Here is a 19804-nt window from a genome sequence, read left to right on the forward strand (position 1 = left end):
TAAAAAAATAAATATTTAAACAATGTTTAACAAAATGTACATTTTTATTCTTACAATTGAATTCTTCCTTTTTTCCCACCCTCAGGCTTCTCACACACACAGGGGCCTCTTGATGGTAGTTTGTATGCCAGAGTGAGAAAGAAGAGTACATCAAATGGAATTACTACCGTTGCTGGATCTGGTTTTCCTCTGACCAGGAGTCCTGACCACAGTGAACACTCTTTGTCTGTAAGCAGTGATTCTGGTCATTCCACTGCTTCTATAAAGAACAGAGTGACAGCCGAAAAATCTGGATCCATAAGCAAAAAAGGTTTAAGCCCACAAGAAAAAGTAGAACTGGATCAACTGCTGAGTGGTTTTGGAGTAGAAAGCACAATGTGTTCGTTAAAGAACATAGCTGACGGTCAAAGCAACTATGGTGGCGTTGAGAGAATGATCTCAGCTCGGATTTATGTAAATGGAGATGCCAAACTTAAAGACAGAGAAACGGACATTCTAGATGATGAAATGACAAATAATGATTTGAATAGTGTGGACAGCCTAGGTACTTTATCATCATCCGAGGGTCACCATTTTAATAATATTGGAAATTTCAGCTGTCATGAGAGTAGTCAGAATTCTTTGCTGTCTGATGGCTTTAGCAACAAAATTGGTGAGGATCGCCATGACGTATTAACATTGGATTTTGGTGTGCCTGTGGATTCCATGTATGAAAGATCATTTGCTGATAGACAACTAAAACCAGTTTATCTACCGCCTACCCAAGCCCCTGCCTATGCACAAAGTAACTACTCTACTCAGTCTTGGGTACGTCAACAACAAATGGTTAGTTCTCATCGGTACGGTTATTCGGCTGATAATGAACTTATGTATAACATGCATAGTTCTCTAGAGACTTCTAACATTCCCAATACACCAAAAGCCTCTGTGATTCAAAATAAGGGATTCCCATGTGAAAACAAAATAACAGGTACTTTGGAAACAGATTTGTCAGACTCTGTTCAAGACCAGGTTCCAAAGTGTATTGAACATATAATGCTGGAAAAGGAAACAATAAATCAAACAGAGATAACAAACCATGATTTTCCCTCTTCTCCTACGCTGGATATAGACCAGTCAATCGAACAGCTAAATAAATTAATCTTGGAGCTGGATCCAACATTTGAGCCCATTCCAACAAGAATAAATACAAGTTCTACTGTTGAAAGTTCCCTAAATGCTATTTTAAGTGGTGATCTTGAGAAAGATGGTATACTCCTGCAAAGTCCTTTAGAAGCAAAGCAAGGGGGTGACAGCTTCCAAGAAGGTAAGTAAAAGATTATTTTCATAATATTTACTTAATAGTACAATGATACATTTACTACCCAACAAAATGAGTTTCAAAAACCATAGCATATTTGCCCTGAGGCAGCTGCATCCCATACCAGGCACAGCAAAAACTTCTCTGGTAACGTTAATTGACGAAGTTTTGTTTTAGAAATTCAGCTGATTTTAATGCAGGTGCAATTGTCCTTACTGTACTAGTGATGCAGCCCCTCCTTACCCCATAGCAATGCAAAAATGCTAAGTGAAGCTTTTGTAGGGCAGTATTAAGACATTTCCCTCAGGGCAGCATGGGGGGCAGAACCAGCCCTTATTTTTGGATGTCCTATTTTTTAATAGGCCAATTTAGAGGATGTACCCAATCAGTTTTATAGGAAATCAATAAGGAGTTCTCAAAATCTGGCTATATATGTGTATATATATATATATATACCACTGTTTCAATCAGAAATGTTGCTCATTTAATGCAGAAAGTGCAGTTGCCCTCCTTGTACTAGTGATGTAGCAATGCTAAGTGAAGGTGTTAGAGGGGTGGTATTAAAAAGTTTCCCTCAGAGCAGTGTGGTAGGCAGAACTGCCGTTTGGTTTTGTATGGCAGAAATTACTTTTAAATCAGAAATTCGGCTGATTTAATGCAGAGTGTGCAATGGCCCTCCCTGTAGTAGTGATGCAGTCCCTCCCTATCTAATAGGAATGTAAAAATGCTAAGCGAAGGTGTTGGGGGGGGGCGGAAGCGGTATCAAGAAGTTTCCTTCAGGGAAATGCCGGGGGGGGACAGAACTGCCACAGGAGCATACTTGGTACCATGTATAACACGTCACTTTTAGCATCCCTTTAAATTGCTGTAAGTCAGTACTGGCGGGCCACGCCCCCCCCTCTGACTCGGACTCAGACTGTAGGCACACATGGGCAAGGTGGGGCAGGCAGAGTATGGCACACACAGGCAAGGTAGGGAAGGTAGAGTATGGCACACACAGGCAGCATAGGGCAGGCAGATTGTGCCATATTCTGCCTGCCCTATGCTGCCTGTGTGTGCCATACTCTGCCTGCTCTATGCTGCCTGTGTGTGCCATACTCTGCCTGCCCTATGCTGCCTGTGTGCACCATACTCTGCCTGTCCTATATTGCCTGTGGGAGGTGAACCTGGCAGGGGTTTGTTCTAGGCGTTTGTTAGCATTTGGAAATAGTCATTATATGGTCCCTAAGGCATACCTCCCAACTGTCCCGATTTTCGCGGGACAGTCCCACTTTTGACAGCTTAACCCTCATTTTTAACCCGGATTTTTACTGAAAAGTCCCTCGTTTCCCTTTGATCTCCTGCACTGAAGCTAAAAAAGATACAGATTTATTTAAAAGTAGCTTTTGGCAGAGAGCCCAGAAATCTTAACCAGCATCACCTGCACTTAGAAACATTGTTTCTCATTTTTAATTAAAGAAGTAGCTTTTGGCAGAGTCCAGAAAGGTAAAAAGGCCCCCCTGCACTGAGATACAATTGTAACTAATAAGCTGAACAGGTTTCTTGGGGGAACTGACACTTGCAGCTTAAAGGGCAATTTCCTTTTGATTTCCTTTTTCTATGTAGAAATAAAACAGAACCTTTTAATTGATCCCAACTACGATATAATTAATCCTTATTGGATGCAAAACAATCCTATTGAGTTTAATTAATGTTTTATTGATTTTTTAGTAGACTTAAGGTATGGAGATCCAAATTACGGAAAGACCCCTTATCTACCACCATTAATGTGGGTATGGTCTTAAAAGCTGTTGTGATTACATAGGTGTGGTTTGAAGTGGGTGCATTTTAAAAAAGGGGAGTGGTCAAAACTGGTTTCCATTATCGGCCCTCCACCTCCGCTTCCATTATCAGCCCTCAGTACCACAGAAATTGGACAGCGCTGCAAGTAATTGGTTGCCTATGTGACAGCAGGGAAGCAACTGCCAAGTGATTGCTTCCCACCAGTAACAGTGCAGCTGGCTATGTGTGAAAGTGACATTTTTTTGCATACAGAGTTTTATTTTGACACATATAATAATTTATTTTCAGGACTATATTTTTACACATGAAAACGCTAAAAATCTAAATAACTATTATAGGTAGATAGGTATGGGATCCCATATCCGGAAACCCAGTATCCAGAAAACTCTGAATTACTGGAAGGCATCTCCCATAGAGCCCATTTTAAACAAATAATTCTAATTTTTAAAAATGATTTCCTTTTTTCTCTGTAATAATAAAACAGTACCTTGTATTTGATGTTAACTTAGATGCACAAATTTATAGTGGTGGCTAACCAACCTGGTTGGGTTTATTTGATTTTGGTTTGTTTAAGGGATTTTTAGCAGACTTAAGGTATCATGATCCATGTTATGGAAACCCCCAGGATCCAAGGATTCTGGATTGTAGATCATATACAGGTATGGGACCTGTTATCCAGGATTAACTATATGTTAGTTAGGAATCATGTTCTGTGCAAGGTACTGTTTTATTATTAAAGAGAAAAAGAAAATGTTTTTTAAAATGGACGGATGGCAAAACTCTATATTACTGTGTTTCCCCATCTGCCAGGCTCCCCTCTGCTGTACTTGATAGCTAAACATTTCTATTTTTTTTTTTTTTTTTTCGTTTTAGTGCCTCCTTTGCTTACTGCCAAACTCTGTCTTTTCTACTGTTTTATTCTCTGCCACATTGCTTCCTTAAACCACTGAATGTGCTGTCTGTGCACATGCGCCACTGTAACCCTTCATTCTCTGTTGGGCTGTAATCTTGGGGGTATATTTATCATGCTGTGTAAAAAAAAAAAGTGGAGTGAAGCATTACCGGTGTTGTTGCCCAGGGCAACCAATCAGCAATGTCGGTAAATCAGTCGGTAATGTTTTACTCCACTTTTTACACAGTATGGTAAATTTACCCCATGAAGTTCTGTATTGAGGAACAGCACGTCGCTATGGCAACATGGCACACTGTTTACTGTTGGCTGTATTTTTTTGAAAGGAGGGCATTAGGGGAATCACTCCTAGTTTGTCTAGTTTGCAACGCTCGCTCTAGCTCATATATGTCAAACACAAGGCCCGGGGGCCAAATCCGGCCCACCTGGCTGTTTTATGTGGCCCTTGGTGAGTGTGTCTGACCATCCAGCCTGATCAATTTCCATTTTCCTCACATAGTAACTAAGACTAAGGACTATATTTATCATGCTGTGTAAAAAGTGGAGTGAAGCATTACCAGTAATGTTGCCCAAGGCATCCAATCAGCAATCAGATTTCAACAGTAAGCAAAGCATCTATTGGCTGCTATGAGCAACATCACCGGTAATGTCTTACTCCACTTTTTACACACTGTGATAAATATACCCCTTAGTATCTTACTAAGTATATTAATAAAAAATTTGGCCCGCGACTTAGCCTGTGTTTTAGATTCCGGCCCCCTTATGTGATTGAGTTTGACACCCCTGCAAGTCTAGCTGGTCTGTCTTGGTCTAAGTCTCAGAGCACAGCTCTATGGGAAGATGCGATCAACAACTCTGCACTTTTTTTTGAATGGGTGGTGGTGCTGCTTGAAAAAGGATGCAATGTACACTGATTCCAGAGTGCTGGAGTATTTAAGTAATTCTTTTTATATAAGGCTGCATGTTTACTGGGCTTTCCCTGTCCTTTAAACTATTTGATTAAATTGGAGTCTATGGGAGGTTTTCCTTTAATTTGAGCTTTCTGGATAATGGGTTTCTGCAAAACTAATTCTTGTACCTGTATGTTAATAGGTCATCAGTGTTCATCAAATTGACAGATGGTACCTTGTAATATGAAATGCGAGTCTTAAAAGACTGTACGATTCCCTGCATTTAGCAAAGAATTATTGTTGGCAGGTTTCAATTCCTTTTATGAATTGTCCAGAATATGTTTTTCTAAATATCAGGTCCCCACCCTTGATGCCCCCCACCAGCAAGGTGAGGTCCCTCTCCAGTTGTCATATGGTCAGGGGGGGCATGTACCTTCTTCTTCGTCATACCTAGTTCGGGCCCTTCATTAACTTGGCTGAAGTAGCTGGGCCCTGCACCCCCCAGTCCAAACTTGGTTACATGCTTGGACATCGCTGCAAAGGATTAAAAGATTTACTTGGAAATCTTTGATCATCTGGATAATATATTACACAATAAGTATAAGATGTGTCTTTTCTATTTTATGTTTACAGGTTCAAAAAAAGGCAGTGCATCACTGGCAGCTGCCAGAAAACTGAGTTTTGGGCAGTATGATAATGGTAACACAGACCCCCTGCAATACTGCAGTTATGGCTGGAAGACATCCCCTGAACAGATTGCCTCGACAAAAACCTTGCCCCTTATTGGACATTCAAAAGAGGTTTGTTTTTGTTTTTTTTAGTCCTCTTCCTCACCAAACATATGTGTTCTTTAACCCTTTAAGTGCCACAGGACGTAGAATCTACGTTCTGTGTATAAAAGTACCTAAGTGCCACATTCTACGTCCTGCTGCACTTCCGGTTTTGGGAGCGGAAGAGCGGCCCCTGGGGTGCGATCAGCCAGGGGCCCCATAGGAAAAGCCAGGCTTGTTGTTTATACGTGCCTGACATTTCCTGCTCCCTCTGCACACTCATCGATCACTTGAAGAAGCTGCAGCATGGGTTCCTCGGTCCCACCTCCAGAAGATCTGTGTGTCCCAGGTAGGTGTTAAAAATCACACATACACACACATATTACACTAATACACACTTATACTCACAAACACATACATTTTTTGGGGGGGTTTCACACATTCACACTTACAGCACTCACACTTACTTGCACACACACACATGCACACAAAATACATTTTGCCTAGTGTACACACACACTTATGCAATTTTGTGGATTTTTTTTTTATCGCATCTTTTTTTTCTTGCCTTAAAAAATGTTTTATTGCAATTGCGGATAGCGTATTCACTAACTGCGCTGCGCATTACCTTTTTTGTATTATTTTGGTGTTTTTATTACATTTTCTTTTGTGCATTTTTAGTTATGCATAGTCGATTGACTTTGTCTGTAAAACTAATTTCCCCAAGTCAAAATACTCAAACTGTGATTCTGACAGCAGATATCACTAGGAAAAGAAAAAATTGATTTTAGTGATTTTTTGGGGGGATTTTAGCAATTTTATTGCATTTTACATTGTTCTTTGTTACTTGTCTTTGCACATGGACATTTTGTCTGCTGTATTTCAATTTGGCTTCCTCTGTACACCACATAGTAAATCTATGCATATAGGGCATTAAACTGTTTAGTAGACCCCTGGTTTTCATACATGTTTTATGTTGGTACGTTACAAATTGTGGGGGTACATAATGGGGCAAAATGCAAGCGTTGTGACGATTTTCAGAAATGTTTTAAAAACCGTTCTGTTTAGCATAGCTTGGTAGTTTGTGGTAGAAAGATGTTTTAACCCATTCTTGTTTTGTCAGAATGTGTATTTTCAGAAAATATATGGTTTTCTAGGGTCTCCGTACTGTTAGGGGGTCTTATGGCACATAATACACATACCGGGTGCCAGGGGCGGGCCGACCGGGCGCTCTAGGCAACCGGTTGGCCACCAGGCCCCTGCACCGCGTACCCCCCCCCCCCCCCGTTTCGTTTGGCGCGCATGCACAGTTTGAGAGCGGGGCGGGGGCAATGGGCGATGCGAAATGGATCGTAGACTAGGGGTAGGTAGGAGAGGCTCCTGCCTGGCACCCCCCAATCATTGCGCCCTAGGCAGCTGCTTCTTCTGCCTACCCCTAGTTCCGGCCCTGCCGGGTGCAAAAACTGCACAAGCCGGAGCGTCATATTTGAAAATTCATGTGCACTGTTTTTATTTGCGTGCCCCTGTACGCCACACAGTTTGGCATTTATATTTAGAATGTTTTATGTTGATACGTTACAAAATGTGGGGGTACATAATGAGGTAAAATGCAAGCTTTGTGACGATTTTCAGAAATGTCATAAAAACCGTTCTGTTTAGCATAGCTTTGTAGCTTGGTAGTTTGCAGTAGAAAGATGTATTTACCCATTTTTGTTTTGTCAGAATGTGTACTTTCGGAAAATGTATGGTTTTCTAGGGTCTCTGTACTGTTTGGGGGTCTTATGGCACATAATACACATGCCGGTATCTTATATTGCAGCATAATCACTTTGTATGCACTAACTTCCTTTTCAGGTCTCTACATGCCAGATACATCGGTGATCCTATGCACAATGGGCATAAAACTGTTCAGTTGACCCTTGGCTTTCATATTTAAGATGTGTTTTCTTGGTACCTAATACTATGTGGTAGATAAAGTGGAAGGTTTGATGCAATTTTCAGGTATTTCATCAAAACTGCCAATTTTGGGAAAGTATTGCGACTCTGTAGTTTGGAGTAGAAAGACATGGGTACCCATTTTGAATTTACCCGAATGTGTACTTTCTGAAAATATATGGTTTTGGGGGTTCAATGTATCTTTTTGTGTATTTACCCCACAGAAAATGCAGTAAGCATGTTGAATTTTCAGTAGATAAAGAGATCTCCGGGGCAATTTGTATGTACTAACTTTTTTGGGGACTCTAAATTCCAGATAATATGTAGTAATTCAATGCACAATGGGCATCAAACTGTTCGGTGGACCCTTGGCTTTCATATTTAGGATGTGTTTTCTTGCTAAATTCAGTAAAGCATTGTTGTTTGGTACTTAGGAGTTGGAAGGCATGGTTACCCATTTTGGATCCAGCAGAATGTGTACTTTTCAAAAATATATGGTTTTCTTGGGTAAACCTAATGTTCCAGGATTTTTGGCTTTGGAATCTAAAGTATGCTATATTCTGCTGTAATGCTTTGAAAATTTGGTAATTTACTGCTGGGAGTTTTTGATCTATAGAAGTCAGAAATCTCCATAAAACTATACATATCAAGTATTGGCATGTTCTGGAGACATGAGGCTTTCCAAATCAGTTGAATTTTTGTCCATAAAATAAAATATATTTCTGGTATAAATCCCTATATCATGAAAAATATCAAATTTTTTTTTTTTTGTATTTCGAGCTCTAAATCTTGTTTCGGAAGTAGAAATACACAAAAACTCTGGCAGATTTGGAAAGATCAGGTTCTCCTGAAAAAAATAAATAAATATAAATATATATATATATTTTGCCTACCTAAACTTAACCCTTCCCCCAGTAAAAGCCCCTAAAATGAGAGGGTACAGAATGTTTACAAAACATCTGGCACCAAAAATGTGAAATTCTGCTGGCACTTAAAGGGTTAATATATTGGCACTCCCCACAGCTGGTAATATATATGTTGCAGTAAATTAAAAAGGGCCTTTTTATTCAAAGGTCAACCCAAAATATATATATATTTTGCCTAATAAAAGAAAACATAATTCTAAGCAGCTTTGCAATATACATTCATCAAAAATTTGCAATGGTTTTTGACTTGTGATTTGTATATATAACTGCTATTAGAAGTAGTGTTTGCCAGTCCTTTTCAATTCTCTGCCCTGGTGTTTCTGGCATTTGAAACAGCAGATTTACAGACCTGTCTTGCTGGAGGAGACTAAAGGTCCCCATATATGGGCCGATTGTAGCTGCCGATATCGGCCCCTTGGACCAATTCGGCAGCTTATCGGCCCATGTAGGGGCAGAAACGAGGGACCGGGCCAACTGATATCTGGCCAGATATCGATCGGCCAGGTTAGAAAATTCAGTCGGATCGGGGACCGCATCAGAAAACCCATTTACTAATGAAAAGTAATATGGACTATGTACTACTTAGTCTGTATGTACTACTTAGTTTTACTTGCACTACTTGCACATACTGTTACACATTGTTCAGTTAAATGTTTTACATTCTGAAAACAGTATCCTATCTTTCAGTGTTCAGCTATTAAGGGAATTGCATTGAATTTTTATGTTTCTGGAAATAAGTTTGAATAAAAGTACTTTTCTGAAAATGGAATGACTTTCATAGAACATTCAAAAACCCTGTTTCAATTTAATAAGCTCTGGGTACAGCACCTCACACTACTAGTATTAAAAGAGTGAGACTTCTGTTAACATTTGTGATGCCCTGCCACGTTCTAGTTTTAATTTCTAATAAGTTAAGGCTTTTAATTTAAACAATTTTTTTTTTATTTCTGTTTATCTTCCAGGGCCACACTCTTCATTACCAGGGACAGTATGATGAAGTAGATAATATCTTTTCAAGGAGTTCTCAAGGAGTTGAGACTGTTCCTCCAACACCTTCTTTTCCAGTATCACCAGACACACCATATGGTGAACTTTTATTTTCAAAAAATACTATTTTAGATACATATATGTCCTTTCTTGTTAGAAAACACCAAGGGGTCATGTCCCTAGTGGAGGGTAAAGTGCAGAAAAAAAGGCACCATCCGCAATGTTTTCTGCAGCACTGCACATTGAAATATTACGACAGGTATCTGAACTCCAGAATGGAGAGACCTGTGAATCTCGCCAATGTTCGGGGGCTTAGCCTTGTCCTGAGAGTATATGCAAAAGGGCTCCAAATGCACCGGACACAGCGGCTTGCTTAAAACTCGATTTTTATTACTCCATTTAAAAACAATACGCCTGACGCGTTTCGTGTAACTGTACACTTAATCATAGGCAATAGGCAATGTTTTGCCTATGATTAAGTGTACAGTTACACGAAACGCATCAGGCGTATTGTTTTTAAATGGAGTAATAAAAATCGAGTTTTAAGCAAGCCGCTGTGTCCGGTGCATTTGGAGCCCTTTTTCATATGCGTGATTTCGCCTTCCCCAGCTACAGGTTCGGGGCTCTGAGCAACGGTGAGTTCTTTGGTATTTAGGATTTCACATTGTGAGAGCTGATATGATGGTGTTGGGAATTTGACCTAGATCAACTGTGAGACAGATCAGGGGTTTATACACCCGGATCTCTCTTTTGTATTTGGTACGTTTTATTTATTTGATTTCCTGACATTTGAGACATTTAGGTTAAATTAATTGAGCCATTTCTAAGTTTAGGTTACTACCATTTCTTAGTTTGTAGTTTATTGTCCTGAGAGTACAAGCAACATAGAAAAGAATGGGTTCCCATACTGCAGAACACACAAAAAAGACTGTATGGGAATACAGATGAAAACACCTAAGTGGAAAAGTCCTAAAAATGATTATTATCCATTAGAATATATCATTATATTGAGATATCTTGTCTGGGTAGGTTTCCTATCACTATTCAAAAACATACAGGCAGGTTAATTTGCTCCAGATAAAACTGACCCTACTGTGTGTAAATGACATTTGGACATCCGATTGTAAATTCTTCTTGTTTCAATTGCAGTCAGAACTCATCTCAGTTATTCTCAGCCACATGAAGAAGGATATCATACACCCCATTTGACAGAAATACTTCATTTAGGTGGTGGTATGTACACTTAATATTTGTTGTTCATTTTTAGGGATTTGATGTTAAGACAGGATTATACTCTTAGGCACAGCTTTTTTACATTGTAACAAACTAAGTCTGGCCTTTTATATGTACTATGAGGTTAGAATGTAGATGGTATGGGGAGGTGGGTGATTATGCCTGCCTTCAGTGCATTCATTATTTTCTGTTAAATTATATTTCAGATACTTTCTCTAACAATTCATCTGTCTCTCAATGCTGTGCATAAATGTTAGATTTTTGCTGCCTAGGTGAATGGCTTGACATTTAGGGTGATGGCACACAGGGAGATTAGTTGCCCATGATAATCTGCTCTGTTGCGGGCAGATTTTCCACCAGGAATAATTTAAATTACCAGTGGGAAAGCTTGTATCTTTTTGTTTTTCCGAAGTTGCCTTGTCAAGGAAATTTCAGGCAAAAAATAATAAAGCAGGAAATTAAGTCATCTGTCATAGGAGTTAATGATACAGGACTGATTATTGAATTATTAAGCAAAATTGGTTTCATGCACAGAGCATGTAAACCGGCAGAAAAGAAAATGTGGAGCTTCTGCATCTTCTTAGCTGATTCTTAACTTATAAATGGCTGTGGCCACCTTGTTTAATAAAGTAGCCCAAAATATAATGTATACTATTTCTAGCATACATCTACAATGACCTTTAGTTCCCCTGGTGAAAAGTGTAAAAAAAAAAAAAAAAAAAAAAAGTACTTTTATTTGTTTTTTTTATGTCTACAAAAGTGACTGATAGTTCTTGCCGCATACTTTTATATTTTATACCTAAATATTGTACCATATAGACAAGTTAAATATTTTAAATACACTAGGTCTATAAACTTGTATATGGTTATAACAGAACAGTGTGTATGCAGTATAATTCCCTTTTGTATTTTTTTCAGTTTACCTTTTTTTTTTTTTCATCGGTTATAAGTGTAATTTTCTGTTAAATATCTGATGCTAATTTTGGGTGTAGATTTGTTTACTTGCCAAAGTTACCCTTAGATTGCAAGTGTAAGTTGGCACTCACTGCCACTCTCTTTCCGTGCCATAGTGTTGATAGTTTGAACAACAGCATTGTCTTGCTGGAGTTTTAAAACCTTCAGCAGGAAGATCTTTGTAGAAGCCATAATCTTTTACAAGCTGCATAAGAGAAAGGGTCAATGTGATTGCTCTGACAGGAAAAGGAACTTGTACTGCCCTATATGGCAGTAAAGGAGCTACTTATTTCCTCATTATATTTGTATTGTTGGTTTTTAAAGTGTACTGAACCTTCTGTATGCTATGCTTCTTTTCTCAATAAGTTTCAAGGCCAGTAATGCCATTCAGGCAGATTCCCTTGCACCACCCACTCCATTCTGTGCTTTTGGCCTACTGACCCTGCTTTGCATCCTGCTGTTCACAATGAAAATACTTCAGGAGTGAAAACAAGCAAATATGTACAGTATGTGCCCTGCATTAAAATCATCTGCTTTTTATAATGTGAAATAATACTGTGGTAACTTTGACTGCAGTAAGTATTGCAAAGAGCTTTTGCATGCATGGCGAGCGAGTGATCCTAGCAGTTAGTGGAACACCCATTACCTGGAAGGCACCAGTAGCAGAATCTAAGAGTCCAGTGCTCACTTACAAAAAGTATGCTTAAAGTCAGACCATTATTGCAAACACCATATCCTTGTCTCCATTATACATATTAATGTATAAAAGAGGCATTTGTGTGATTTAGGATTTTTTGTCTTCTGCAAGAAGCTTTTTTTGTGGTAAACTATTCGTGCTCATGTAGGTAGAGTTGTAACCCCTGCTTTAACCTGTAGTTAAGCCCTAGAATTTTCTGTCTGGCAGAAAATCTGTGTTGCACTGTATAACTGAATTTTTATTCTTTTTCATCAGCATGCTTCATTTTTCACTCTTAAAATGTGGCCCTTCTATCATATAGCCAAGTTGCTTTGTTGAAACTTACCTCTCACAGATAAAAACTTTGTGACCACCTTTATCACTGATTTTATGTATACTCACCTACTTGCTGCATGGCTGAGCAGCTAAATTGCATATGTATTGTTTTTGAGAAGACCTATAATGAGAGTTTTTGATCAACTTTCTAGATCAAATCCTGACTGCTGTAAAGCACTCATATTACCCAATAATTTTCTGCCTATTGACTTACAATATAATCACTCAAAAACACTTCTGCATGTGCTTGTTATCTAACAGACCTGTCTTGCTGGAGGAGCCTGGCACTTGCAACATTGTTCAAAAAGTAACAACCATTACCCTTGGAGAACTGCATATGCAGCTATGCAGGTGGCAAATGGAATTAAATACCCAACAAGCTGCCTCCCAAATGACTGAAGCTCTGCAGGAATTCTACTTTAATATCTAGTATTTAATCATTTCTTTTCCTGCTTTTAAAATTTAAGTGTACATTGGTTGATTCGTGTAAACTGAGTAATTATTACTTGCGCTATTTATATAGTTTGAGGGTGGACATTTGCTGATTGGTTGCAATGGGCTACTAGACAAGTAGTAAAGTTTGCATCGCTTATTACATAACCCTTTTGGCCCCTTATGAAATAAACCACAGAGTTTGCCTAATTTCAGTAATGCATAGCAACTTGTGATAAGCAAATCTGTTTTGCTTCACTGAAAAATCTCGAAGCAGCAAAAATTTGCTAAATGTATTCATTGGGCAATTCCCTGCAACTTTTTTTTCATACTATAACATATAATGATATAATAATAATAATAGCATGACAGATTTCGCTCATTACTAATAGAAACTAATAAGATTTCTGAATTTAAAGGAGAACCTCCCCCCACCAGCTATAAAAGCCACCTTAACTGGCCTGCCTCAACCCACCTCACCTCTCCCTTATCGCATAGTCTCTAACTTTAAAAACTGTCCCTATCGCAAACCCTAACCTAAAAGAGCAGAGTAGCACAGCAGTGTACCTGGGCCCCATCTTCCCTTCAAGTGAACAGTCTTCGGGTCTCACCGCCGACACGGACCCTGCTTGCGCATGCGCAGTTTAAGCTGGGTTGAAGCCTGCTAGCCCAACTGCCCCAGGTACGCTGCTGCACTACTCTGCTCTTTTAGGTTGGGGTTTGCGATAGAGACAGTTTTTAAAGTTAGAGACTATGCGATAAGGAAGAGGGTTGTTGAGGCAGGCCAGCTAAGGGGGCTTTAATAGCCAGGGGGGTGCAGTTCTCCTTTAAACTGGTGATTGTTAAATGCTTTCTGCTGATTGCTTATTATAGGTGAATAGAGGTGATCCCTCTTTTAGTACTGTAGAATAACTTACTTTATTAAATACAATATAATAATAATAAATCTAAGAATATAAAAGGCATTTTTACATGAAGGACAGCAGTGCAATTTAGGTATGCATAAGCTCATGGCTCTCTAGGACAAGAGGGATCTGCGATCAACCCTTAGAAAATGCAATAACTTTAAATGACATGTTAACCCCAAACATAATTTTTTTGCCTAATAAAAGAAAACATAATTCTAAGCAACTTTCCAATATCAGTTTATTAAAAATTATTAGTGCTTTAAAATTTATTTGTAAATATAATTGCTATAGAAAGCAGCCTTTCCTGAACTCCTGGTTGTTACTTTTCAAACAATGTTGCAAGTGCCAGGCTCCTCCAGCAAGTCAGGTCTGTAAAATCTGCTGGCGTTTGTTACATTGCAGGCAGACACTGCTTTTAATAGCAGTTATTTATACAAATAACTAAAAAACTAATACAAAAATTTAATGAATGTATACTGAACAGGTTGCTTAGAGTTTTCCTTTATTAGGCAAAAAATTATTTTTGGGGTTGACATGTCCTTAAAAGAAATGGACATCTATAAAAATGTGCCTATATTAATTATTTAATGATACTTCAGTGCAATTCTTCCTTGCTGGTGGTACCTGTGCAACATGATACTCACTGTGAACATGTGTTTCCTCAAAGCAGGGCCTCCGCCGCCCTGTGTGCGCACGCATTGTGTGCTTGTTTGCGTGTTCACACGTATGGGGGGGGGTACCTGTTTGGGGTGGACCAAGGCGACCATGTTGTCTAGGACGCCCGGTTGGCTTGGCCCGGCACTGCCTAGTGTGTACATATAAAGAGCTGTTGTTGAGACAGTGTTAGATGTCCCCACTAATAGGGAGGAGGAAAAATAACATTGACTGGAAGACTTTTTTTTTTGCTGCAAAAGTGCTGCTAAAGGTAGTGATAAATCTATTTTTTTAACTCTAATAGCCATTGTTTTTAACTGTGTCATCAGCACAAATCCAAACAGCATACAACAGAGCAGTGTAGTTAAGAAGTATTACAATAATCATATAGTTAATGACTATTATAATACAGTGCCCCTCTCTTTAACTGAGACAACCATAAAAAGTTGCACATTTTCTATTCTCATCCTTGTGTGCTGTTCAACTTCCTCAGATTTGACAAAAGAACAATTTACAGAGGAAATCCTTTTGTCAGTCTTCAGCATGCAGTTTCCGGGATATTAACAATTTGACTCCTAACCATACTGTAAGAAATCTGGATTGGTGTGAATCAGTTCTACAGATTGCAATGAAAACCAAATGGTACAAAACTAAATGTGCAAATCAAGGGGCAAATCATGGGCAATATGTGAAACAATGCTTTGTGTGTATGAGAGTCTCTGAAATAGAAAAATCTGCTGGGGTGGAGTTAAGAGAATGAGCGCAGGGAAAATCTCAGGCTGGCAGTGACAGCACAGTGCATAGTTAGACAATCACTGAATTATTTTCCAGCTGCACACAGTACACGCTAGCCTTTCTAAACTATGTGACTTCAGAGAGAAGCCTGCTTTGCCCTTGCCCTTCCAATACTGCTGAGAATATCCCTTTGCAGTGTGTTTATTTCAGAATGTTTAGGGGGAGGAGAAACTCTGAAAAAACCCACTATGAAGAGAAGCTCTGTAGCTGCATGTGTCTCCTTTACGCATACTGTTACTTGTCTGGCTGGCTGGCTGTGTGCTGAGAGTTTTAGAACAGAAGGAAACATGGATCTGCTCAAAGCAGCTACAGGAGTCTGCACTTTTTATTTCTGATGAGTTATTTCATGGATTTCCTTTGCTGAAATATCTTTGATATGCCATCTTCTTTTGGTAGGTCACTGTACATCTCTGTTCCTAACATTCGTCACTTTAGCAGAGTTTTAATAGTGTGTTGTGGGAATGTACAGAAGCTGTGATGTGGGATGAAACTTGATCTGTCAGAAGTATGTAGCGAATTCCTGTAGGCAGGCCTCACTGAACTAAAAAGGGCCATTTTTCTTTATTTTAACTATGTTGATTTCCCTTGACTAACAGATGGAGTTTTTTCCATCCCCAAAAACTGTACAGACAGTATTTTTGTGAAATATCTGTTCAAGCATTAGGGTTTATGAAAAAGAACTTACTATGGATTTCTAGATACACGTAAGGATTTTAATTAAGAAGGCATTTTAGAAGCTCTGAACAGTCATTCATTCCTTACTTTGAGCAAGGATTACAAGCATGCTGTTTGATCTAGCATACAAAGAGTTCTGAGGGTAATTTGTTACAGTTTTGTAAAATATGGACATTAAAATATAGACATTAAAACAGGGACAGGGTATGTTTATGTTGCTGCATGTATCAAGCAAAGTAGAACCTGACATGATAGGCATTGACTTACATTATTGGTAGTTTTTGAACTAAGCATCTCTTATATAATATTTGAAATGCTTTTTGAACGATTTTCAGGACAGATATTAGGTACTTAAAATGTTGCTATGGAAAAATCGGAAAAGTACTTTACTGTTGCCAGCTAATTGATGTTTGGGATAATGCCATATATAAACCATTGGAGTTGTTTTCTTTGAAAGTGTCAGCCTGCCCTCGCCATAGTTTTCTGCACTTAAGTATTTCATTTTGACCTGTGCCATGCTGTGTGCTGTCTGGTATATAAAGCAAATGAAGAAACCTTCTGCTATGAGCATCAGTCTTGTGCTGTCTTGATTCAGTGTTAGTCATTGTAGTGTTAGCATTAAAGGTGTAGTCATTCTAATGAGAGCAGCACCAACAAAAAAGTCTGACACCACTGAGGAAATATATACATTTCAAAACATTCTCAAAAAAGAAGCTTTAGGGCTCTGGCACACGAGGAGATTTGTCGCCTGCGTTTTTTCCCCCTGGCCCTTTGGCGACAAGTCGCCATGACAATACCCACGAAGAGATTTCATGCGAGTTGAGCTCCAGGCGATCTGCTACCCATGGTACACTCAACAGTTAACCACCCCTCATGTTTACTCAAGTCGCTCAGAAAAGGGTCTGTGTGCGATTTGAAACAGCAAGCGTTTTGAAGTAGCCTCGTATGTTTTGACGCTGGCGATTTCCATTGATTTAGCATTGGCATCTTGTCGCTCGTCTTGTCGCCAAATCGCTCTTTTAAAAATCGCCGGCGCAAATCTCCTTGTGTGCCAGAGCCCTTAGGGCTCTGGTACACGGGGAGATTAGTCGCCCGCGGCAAAACTCCCTGTTCGCGGGCGACTAATCTCCCCGAGTTGCCTACCCCTGCCATCCCACCGGCGAACATGTAAGTCGCCGGCGGGATGGCAGACGCGGCGGGGCGATTTCGGGAAATCGCCGAAAAAGCCTCGCGAGTCTTTTTCGGCGATTTGCGCGAAATCGCGCCGCCGCGTCTGCCACCCCGCCGGCGACTTACATGTTCGCCGGTGGGATGGCAGGGGGAAGGCAACTCGGGGAGATTAGTCGCCCGCGAGCAGGGAGTTTTGCCGCGGGCGACTAATCTCCCCGTGTACCAGAGCCCTTAGGGTTAGTTTCTGATATGCTTTGTATGCTTTGTCGACATGAACAGCCTGGGCAGTGAATCCTAAAGACAACAGCTTTGTTTGCTTTGTGTCCATGCTTTTTAATTATAGTGAAACACAGTCTGTTTGAAACAGACAGGTCAGAAGCCAGGTCCTTGTGCCATCTGCAATGACATCTAGTGAGACCCATTCCAATATGCTTCTTTTTAAAGCATTTAACTAGTTTTCTGGTATTTTACTGTTTTTACTGTTTTTTTTTAATAATACATTTTGCTGACTAGGTCTATTGAGGGCCTTTCCAGTGTCAACAAGCAGTTTCAGCCAGCTATAGTCACACGCAAGTGCTGCAGCTGACACCTGTATGTCGTACTCAACGAGAGGGGTACATATGTGGGACATAAGCCTTCACTTTGTCATTTATTTCAAACAGATTCATACTTGCACAATTGGAGAAAGAGCTGTAGGTAAATACTCTAATGTAACTGAAATAACGAAGGCCTGGTTAATCTATGGCGTGGGATAAAAAAATTAACTTGAAATGAAAATGAACAGCTGCTAAACAGGATTTCTGATTCGGATCTTAAGGAGGGAAGAGAGTTAGGCCATTTTGTCATTTCATCAGCAGGGAAATGTAAGCAGGTGCTTTAGCAGCTGACTACATTCCTGAGATGAGTACAGTCTAGCTGTGGCTAAAACAAAACAATTATTTTTATATGGCTAGATGTATGCCTGTTTATTTTTACTGAATTTCATTTAATGTTGAAAGAGGTAAAAATTGAATAATTTATATTCTCTCTCAAATATGCTTTATAATCTTTACATCAATAAATTGTCTTAAGTACTCAAAATGTAAAAAAAAACAAAAAACCCTAGATTATTATATTGAGCTGGTCTGTTAATAAAATAGACCACTCTTCCATTTTTTTGACACTTTATATGTTTCAGTAATATATGTGCTATAAAGTTATCATGACCGTTTCAAAATCAACACAACTGCTGCCAAATTCCAAAAATCTTATATTACTCTGACTGTATAACTAAATTATACCATATCAAAATGCTGCAATTAAAATGTAACTGCCCCATTTCAGTTTGCTGAAAAAATCAGCATTTTATCAATGAGCATTTTTCCTCATTCATCTTGTCTCAAGCCAAGTGCCCTGGATATCTAGTATAAATAAACCTAAAGCAACTGGACTTGTTAAGTAATCATTGAAGACATTTCACTACTCATCCGAGCAGCTTCTTCAGTTCAACTGACTGGTATGCAACTCCATCTGTATTCTGCTGTCAGAAGATGTTAAAAAGTGCAATGATAGTTTGTAACCTGAAGAATAATGCTTGGCATTTACTGCTATGTTGTAGTTACTATTAATAAACAGAATTGCCGTTTACAGCCTAGGTAGAATGTGAATTATTGTTCCATAAAGGGACATTTTTCTGACCAAGCAAACATGGCCACTGAAGCACAGTTTTCCTCAAAGTGAATGTTGTAAGAAAAAATCAAAGATAGCCTGTAGATGGCATGGCTGAGCAGACTATATTTGTTGATAATATATTTAAGTATGGTATTTTGACATAAAAAAATGACAGCTGTGGTGTGTGTGAAATTGGATAGGCTCATGAATGGATAAAGATTGCCATATATGTGCTGATAAAAGCTGTCCATGGTCTGAGTCAGCACCTTATCGACCCCTGTATGGGGGCCCTCAGCCAGGCCTGCCTAACCAACATCTGCCCAAAAATTGGCCAGATATCTATTGGGCAGGTTTAAAAATCCCAGTGGGGGTGGGGAGGAGCTAATTGGCAAATTGTTTATGCTTGTCCTGATCCTGATTGCCTGTATCACATCAATGTGATCCAATATTGGGGGAAAGATCCACTCATTTGACAACCTCGCCAAACGAGTGGCTTGTGAGCAACATGCTGCTCACAAGCCACTTTGATGTTGCTCCCAGTGGTCTAAAAGCAGGTGGTTATTTTTTAATTTCTGACTTGGAGGCAAATTTGGAAAGCATAAAGACTGTGTACTGCCAAACACAGTCTCCTGTAGCCTGCCAGGCTACACTGGGCTATCAAATAGCAAATCAGATCCAATCACAGCCAATTATATTTCGATGTGGAAGTGCAATTATGCAAATCTGGGAATAGTGTGCTGAAAGATTGGAGGTTTGTTTTTGTAAAACTGTGATTCAGATTTTCTTTGGTATGTGTTTGGGTAGGCATGAACTATTTCTTA

At 39.3% G+C, this 19804-nt stretch overlaps 1 protein-coding gene across 2 annotated transcripts in view; it reads left to right on the forward strand.

Annotated features, from left to right (window-relative positions):
- tns3 (tensin 3) overlaps positions 1-19804 on the forward strand; it is a 114404-nt gene that overhangs the window by 69402 nt on the left and 25198 nt on the right. For both annotated transcript variants that reach the window (XM_031904453.1, XM_031904452.1), the window contains 4 exons: positions 86-1306; positions 5516-5682; positions 9476-9599; positions 10650-10733. In XM_031904453.1, the coding sequence (XP_031760313.1) occupies positions 86-1306; positions 5516-5682; positions 9476-9599; positions 10650-10733 (1596 nt within the window). The remainder of the gene's footprint in view (positions 1-85; positions 1307-5515; positions 5683-9475; positions 9600-10649; positions 10734-19804) is intronic.

The sequence above is a fragment of the Xenopus tropicalis genome, chromosome 6, assembly GCF_000004195.4.
Source record: "Xenopus tropicalis strain Nigerian chromosome 6, UCB_Xtro_10.0, whole genome shotgun sequence".
NCBI lineage: Eukaryota > Metazoa > Chordata > Amphibia > Anura > Pipidae > Xenopus > Xenopus tropicalis.